At 33.7% G+C, this 8289-nt stretch overlaps 1 protein-coding gene across 1 annotated transcript; it reads left to right on the forward strand.

Annotated features, from left to right (window-relative positions):
• Positions 1–4512: 4512 nt before the first annotated feature.
• LOC127093085 (probable aquaporin TIP-type alpha) lies at positions 4513–5799 on the forward strand. Its single transcript, XM_051031985.1, has 3 exons — positions 4513–4753; positions 4846–5096; positions 5243–5799. The coding sequence occupies exons 1-3, from the start codon at positions 4621–4623 to the stop codon at positions 5636–5638; spliced, it is 780 nt and encodes a 259-aa protein (XP_050887942.1). The 5' UTR covers positions 4513–4620; the 3' UTR covers positions 5639–5799.
• The last annotated feature ends 2490 nt before the right edge of the window (positions 5800–8289 follow it).

An 8289-nucleotide genomic window follows, 5' to 3' on the forward strand; every position in this document is an offset into this window, starting at 1 on the left:
CCCGATACAACTTTCATTTGATCCATGGCCCTTCTGCACATGCATGCATTCATTATTTCATCATCATAATTTCATTGAACTTTCATAACCAAATACATATTACACAGACTCAAGGCATGTTGTTTACACCTAGGAAAAACTAGGGTTATCCGGTTAAAGTTCTGGAGGAAAAAACTAACGAAGTAAGGGAAAAATCAAATTTTGGACTGTGTAATCAATTACGCTAATCATGGTAATCGGTTACACAGACAAAATTGATTTCCAGGCCATTTTGGATGGTGTAATCGATTATCCCAATCATGGTAATCGATTACACCTGCGCAGACAACAACAGTAACTCTGTTTTTTCACCACAAAGTGATTTTATTTCACCCACTTCAACCCCTTCGCTTCCTCTATAAATAGAGAACTATCCCCCCTTATTTTTCAATCTTGAAAGCCATTAAACCTATTCCAAAATCACATTCAAGCTCCCCCTTTTCAACCTAAACCCTAACTCACCCAAACCCTCTTTTCTACTTTGGACCACCCAACCACCATGTAAAAATCCACCATCTCCACACAACAAAAACAATAGCAAACTTGTAACCTTCACTTACATAATCATTCACCACCACCATATAAACATACAACTTCATTCTCTTCCATTTTTCTACCACAACAACCATAGCCACCCTCTTCCAAGCTTTTTGTTCATTCTCAAACCCAAACACAACAAGACTAGTTTTGACACCACAATCTTGGTAATATTTTGGACTCAAACTTCTTGACTTTTTTTGGTTTTGTTTTGTGTTTGGAAATGGGGTTTTACTCTTGGGTTGTGTTTTGAGAGGGATTTGAGTCATGTGGATTTTGTTGAGTTTACACTCTTTTTTGGGATTTTTCGCTCTTACTACTTTTATCCACCATCTTTAATCAAACTTTATATTTTGTTTCATTTTCTATTTATTGTTGACTTGTTTTAACATTAGTTTGGTTGATGAGATCTATTAGATCATGACCATGGTTATTTAGAGTTGATAAAACCTTCAATGTTTCAAACCTATTAATGATTGATCAATAAATCCTTCATGATACTTTGAGGCATTGATAGGTTGCCTATATTTCAACCATATTTGGGTTATTTGATGCATAGATGAAACCATTTTCTTTACATTAACTTGTTATTCTATTTGCTTATTGTTATTCTACTAACCACTAACTCCTAACATTTACATTATTGCACTTTACTTCCTTGCAATTTATTTTATTGTTCACTTTATTTCAAGTACTTTATGTTTATGTTTATTGTTATCTAATCATATCAATTACATTATGCTAATTTATTTACTCTTTACTACCTTGCTAAATAAAAAGAAGTAAAAAAACAAAAGAAAGAGAACAAATCATAATTTATTAAAATATTGATAGATGGACTTAGGGTTGCATAACTTTCTTTGTTACAAATCTATTGTTTGTTTATTTTTTAACCATCTTCAATACTTTGCATCGATGATAAGCTATCTCTTAATGTGTCATATTTTGAGTCTTTTTGACCTATGAAAAATAGTCCTCAAGATGTTCATTTTGTATATATTACTAACCACTAATTATACTTCACTAACTTTGTTTATCATTAACCTTTGCTATTGTGATTTTGGTACTACTAACTTGTTATTTATTCAAATGTCATTTATATCCACTAACAATTATCATTGTGATATTGTAATTCTTTATCTTGTAATTTACTTTTATGTCATTACCTTATAATTTACATTCAAGTACACATTACCATCATCATTGTACAAACTCATCATGCATATTTATTTACTTGTTATTTATTTTATTGTCATCATACATTAAAAACAACAAAAATATGATAAGATGATAAGACCAAAAATATTCATTCCACTCTTAATCAACTTGGACTTAGAGGATCTCATCTTAGGACCTTTGCTTGGAGGCATTCCTTTACTCTTTGTGATACTTTGTAAATGTTGGATTTTTATCTGTAACTTACATTCATGTTGTAAGAATGGCATCATGACACCATCTTAGGGGGACATGTTTGTAAGACCATTATCCTTTATTTAGCATAGGTCACTTTTGCACACACAATGCTTTCTCTTGGGCTACCTTACAATGAGACCCTTTATTTTCTTGTTGGTTACTTTGCATTCATGTTGCATAAGCCAAGTTTCGTAATCAAATAAACCAAACCCTTGATTCAACGTCAAGTGGCATTTTCATAATCAAATTCAAAATACAATAAAATTACGATTATGATTGTGCGTCACGAGCCTTAAGTGGTGGAGAATGAGTAAGAAAGGAGCATTCCTACCCCCACTCTGATTATTTTAGACGCAAGACGCTTGGCTTGCTGTTTAGAGTAATCGCCTCCGCCCATAGACTTTAGTGCAATATAATCACAAACATTCATTTCATAAAACCCTTATTCAAGGTAAAAAGAATACAACTCATCAAACTCATTTTTGTGCCTTAGGGCATCATCCCGAAAACCCTTTTCTCAAAGGTAAAATCAACTAACACAAAAACATTTTCTACTCCGAACTACGGAGCTCTGATTCCTCATCCTCGAATGAGTGATACGTAGGCACAAAGGCCGCAATCCTTGGCGAGCACTATAATAATAAAACACCCTCTCTTTCACACACATTCTTTTGAAAATAAAATTATGATAGATAAGTCCCCATGTATGTAAAACAACCCAAATGGTTTCCATGGAGTACCATGGACGTGAGGGATGCTAATACCTTCCCCTTGCGTAACCGACTTCCGAATCCAAATCTCGGTTGCGAGACCGATTCCTTATTCTCTTTTAGCGCTTCCCATGCGCGTCTCCTTTCTAAGGGTTTTATCGACTATTTCCCCTCTCCTCTCCGATAGAGGTAAACTAAATAAAATTCGGTGGCAACTCTTTTGACTTTGCCTCTCTTTGGCATCTCTTTAGTCCCGGTTTCGTTATCGTGAAAGCCCGGTAGCGACATTAACACCGACTTCAATCATCGTTGTCATCATCAAAACTTCAAATTTCAACATTATACCTACAAGCACATATATCCATATTATGTATTATTCTCTAATTTTCTTCTCTTCTTTGTGGTTTGCTAGGTCAACAAAACTCTTGAAAAGGTGCAACCTATAGATGTTTTACCAGGGCCCCCATAATGGGCGTCAATCATGCTTGTTGTGAGTACAATTGTATATATCTTGCTCGAGATAAACCAAGAAAATTTTGTGTGTTAGTGATTTCTAAAGATGTGATGCTTAGCCCAACCTTAGAAGTTGATATATATAACCCTTCATGACCTAGCAAAACATGTAGAGCGAGACTACTTTCTCGTCTTTGACTCATGTGGCCCTGCTCCATCAGGGAACATGGTATGTGTGAGTTATTTCGGAGGATCTCTCAAGAGTGGAGAGGTCGCCAACATGCCTAGCACGTGTCCATATTGTCGAACCTTATTTTTGTCCTACTTATACCAGAATATCAATGACGATTCACATTCTCCAAGCACGAAGCTTGTAAAGACGAAGTGGTTAAGAAGGAAGATAACGGTCCAAAACCTATCAAACACGAGATCTATTAGAACAAAGTGGTTAAGAAAAAGATAAGGTCAATGTATAAGCCAAAATTTGAAAAAAAAAAAGAATTTTTTTTGTTTAAATTATACTTACTATGATTAAATTTTTCACTCACATTTTGAATGGATTCGGAGATTGGACCTGAATATATTGAATTAAATTGGTTGTTCGACCCTAATGACATCAACACATGATTTATACAAAAGTGTTTGTAATATGTAAAATAAATTTTATATATAAATAGAAGATAAATGGATAATAAGTTGTGTTGTTATCTTTTTTAAATGAAAAAATTAATCCTCTTAAAAACTATATTTATTGATCTAGAAAATATAATACTGATATACATGAGTCTTTGAATTTTTTATAAAAGAGTCACCAGCTCTAATATTAAAAAATCAAAAATATAAAAGAAGAATGTTGATTATCTTAACACAATTTCTAATATATGATAACTTTATTTGAAGCGCATCTGAGGTTTGAGGATTATATGTGCTAGAATAAAACCTCTCGTTATGAGTTTCAAAAGAGAAACCTCGATCAAGTTCATAGTAAATATTTCCTCCGTATACCAGGACATACGGTACGGATTCTCGTAAATGTAACACTCAGAGAGAGCTGCAGTAACACTTAACTTAATTTATTTATTTTTACAAAACATTTAAAATAACAAACTTCCATACAAAAAAAAGTTAGAAACCAGCACTTAAAGATTACATAACCGCCACATATATACAGAACCAAACACAAAGTATACACAGATATGCATATAGGAAATAAAAGAATCCAAGTTGAAGTAAGTAGTCATCACTTATACAAATAACGTGTCTACCTTTCAACATTTCACAAACCAGGTGTCTCATTTCCACATACACCTTCCATCCATTCAACCTCTATTTGTCTCTTATAAACATACTCAAACTCCACACTTTTGAAGAATCTTCTTGATTGTCTAAAAGAGTCTAAACAATATAAAAATATTCTCAGTCACACCCTCAAAAGTGAAAGAAAAAAAAAAGGAGGATTTAACCATTAATGGCAACCAGAAGATATGAGTTTGGAAGAATGGATGAAGCAAACCATCCAGACTCCATAAGAGCAACCGTAGCTGAATTCTTCTCCACTTGCATCTTTGTCTTTGCTGGAGAAGGCTCCGCCCTTGCTCTAAGTTCGTACAATATACTATAAATTATCTCTCTAAATTCTAATATCAATATGAATACGTAGCTTAGTTTGTGTGGTTAATTGGTTTCATTGCAGGGAAGATATATAGGGATGAAGGTGCATCATCAGGTGAACTAGTGGTACTTGCACTAGCACATGCTTTCTCACTATTTGCCGCTATTTCTGCTAGCATGCATGTATCAGGTGGCCATGTGAATCCTGCTGTCACTTTTGGTGCTCTTATTGGTGGTAGAATCTCAGTTCTTAAAGCTGTTTATTACTGGATTGCTCAGCTTCTTGGTTCTGTTGTAGCTTCTCTCTTATTGAGGCTTGTCACTAACAACATGGTATAATATAACAACACTACTCAATTCCACTTTATATATATACTTTGTTATTTTCAATCCATCATCTCCAGAAACATGACACAGACACCAGAAACATGACACTCTGATAACTAACTATTGTATTGTGTTTGCCTGTTACGTTACAGAGACCACAGGCCTTCAATCTGGCGATAAATGTTGGTGCTGGGCACGGGCTACTACTTGAGATTGCGATGACATTCGGTTTAATGTATGTTGTATATGCTACTGCCATTGATCCCAAAAGAGGCATCATTGGCTCAATTGCACCCTTAGCAATTGGACTTGTTGTTGGAGCAAATGTTCTAGCTGGTGGGCCATTTGATGGTGCATGCATGAACCCTGCTCGGGCTTTTGGGCCTGCTTTGGTGGGCTGGAGATGGGATTACCATTGGATTTTCTGGGCGGGTCCATTGATTGGAGCAGCAATAGCAGCAGTTATATATGAATATATTATGGTTCCAACCGTTCCTTCTTCTCAGACTCATCCTCAACATCAACCTTTGGTTGCTGAAGATTACTAGTTACTTTAAATTATATATTATATGTGTTTTGTGAAATGTATGTATGTAAAATTCTACTCTTTTCTTTTCAAAATTTCGTATGTTGTTTTAGCTTATGAAATGTCCATGGTACGTTCTATTGAATAAAATTGAATAAAGTGTGAGCCTTTATCACTCTAAAATTTGTATTTTTTTAAAATAATGATAAGGTTAGATGAGTTGAATTCCGTTTAATTTAATGATATGTTTAGTTTAGTAACATTTTCCGTATACGTATACGTATACGTGTGAATCTCTTTTTATGTGGGATTGTTGTTCCTATCAAGTTTCAATATCTTTTAGGCTATTATAGTGACTTTAACTTAAACTCGTTGAAATATATCTTCTCATCATTCCTCAATAGATTAATATGGACGTTACACTCTGTTTCGTTTTTGGAAATGCATTTCTGAATAAATCCTTGAAATCATTTTTTCACAACATATGGTGGATTCGGATGTACATTTTTGGACATAAAATATGGTTTAGAAACAAAACCTGTCTTAGAAACTTAATCTTGTCTCAGGGATATTCTGGAGACGTACTTTCAGATACACCTTGCTTCGTTTAGTGAAATTATGGTGAGTCAAGAAATGCATTTCTGAATCCATCCATACTATCATCTTTTAAACAATATGGATGGGTCTGGATGTACATTTCTGGATTCACTCGATACAGAATTTTGGAATATTAAAACATACATTAAAATCTATGAAAATGTATGCATTTAATATTGTTACTATTAATCCAACATTACATACAAAATATGTCTAACCATTTAAATACATTGTTGGAGAAAATTAAAATAAATTGAAACATGTGTCACAGTCTAAATCTATATCTATGAGTGGTTTCGTCTTTAACTTTTGTTTATTTGATTCTCTTTCAATTTTGCTTAACTTTGTGAATTCTGGCATTCTATCCATAAAATGATTCTTCATAGTTTCGACTTCCTATTTTGAATGAGTTATCCACTCCGGTGATGTCAGTGACATAGTGCATCCCAATTTTAAATAAACTTGAACAAAATGCAGTGATTTACACTAAATACACATAATTTGAAGTTGGATTTTGAAGTGGGACAGTCTGCAGTGGAAAAAAAATCTGAGAACACGTATCTTATCAGATAAATACACACCTTATTATATGAATTTTCTATAAGATGACCAATTTCAAGGAAGCACACCCATTTTTCCTTTGGTGTCAGACCACTAACAAAAGGAATAAGAGATTCATGTATTACATCAAAATGTTTTCCCCATATAATATTGTATATGATTCTTCATGCGCCTTCGAATCTTTGATAAGTTATTAGTGGAAAAATGTATGATTCTCCTCTCCTTTACCGAGCAAAGTTGAAACAGCTTGATAACCACAGTTATTGTCACCCTCAACATTAACAATCCGTTCAATGTATTTGTGCATAAAAGGTGACATCTCTCTGGTGTATTAGGTTTTTGTAAAAGTGGTGTATGAGAAGGTTTGCTAATGTGAGCATCTTTGAATACACTTCTTTTTTTGAGATTTTGGATTTAAAGAATCTGGAAAAGTGTGTCAACATGTTCAAAATAGGAAGGAGATTACATCGTTGAATTGTAACTTGGTATTGGTTTGACCTTCTTAGGAGCACATTTTTGTTTTTACTAGTTCAGACGGTGGTTTTAGATCTGTAGTTTATGGATAAGAAATATTTCTCAATTTCTCTTTGATGTGGAGTTTAATGTTGTCATCGACTTTCAAAAATATATCTTGTGTCACTTCTCATTTGGTCAAGATAGAGATATTCAATTTATCATCCTTCATCACACCATCGTCATCAAACCTCTTCCTTTTCCATTGAATGCAAACCTCATCCATTCGTATTCTATCAAGTTACAACGTCTTTGCAATTATACAAGCACATGGGAGGCCATATGTGTTCCTAAGTGTACAACCATAATTTAAGCTATCATAACCTACTTTCTCAACTCGTTTAGTTTCATGCAAAATAAAATTCAATCCTGCTCGAGATATTTTGCTGATCAACTATGAATAGAGATTTTTGTCTCTGAATATGTATTCCAACACTATAATATTGCGACCAAATGATGTATGTATCTCATTATGCTGTTTTTTGATCATTTGGTTTACAATGTCCTAATCTCTACTCAAATCACCTTTACTATTTCCCAACTAATTCTTTAGATTAGCATGGGCAGATTCAACTCAATTAGTTGTTGCATTTCTAAAGTGTCTAACCTGATCGGTCCAAGCATAAATAATCTTCTGTTTCACCTAGTCTAGAATTGTATTTTAACATATTTCAAGAAATCCATATATTTATTACTCACCTTCCTGAAAAGTATAACAAAATCAACATATAATTGTATCCCCTCTTATCGTCTAGTTGTTTCACACGCGAACATTGCATACTTGCTTGATATTTGAGACATTTCTGGGTATTTTACATTTCAAAGTCCCAAGTATGTTTTTGGGATGCACCATGTTCTATGTCATGTCAGAAACGATTTCCTTCTCTTCAGACATGAGGTAACATACAGTGAGATGAACAATTAACTTTTAACACATATCATGATTATGTGTACCACAAATCACATTAAATCTTCATTTATTATTTGCCAAAAGATATTCTC

This window comes from Lathyrus oleraceus, chromosome 6, assembly GCF_024323335.1.
Source record: "Lathyrus oleraceus cultivar Zhongwan6 chromosome 6, CAAS_Psat_ZW6_1.0, whole genome shotgun sequence".
NCBI classification, from domain to species: Eukaryota; Viridiplantae; Streptophyta; class Magnoliopsida; order Fabales; family Fabaceae; genus Lathyrus; species Lathyrus oleraceus.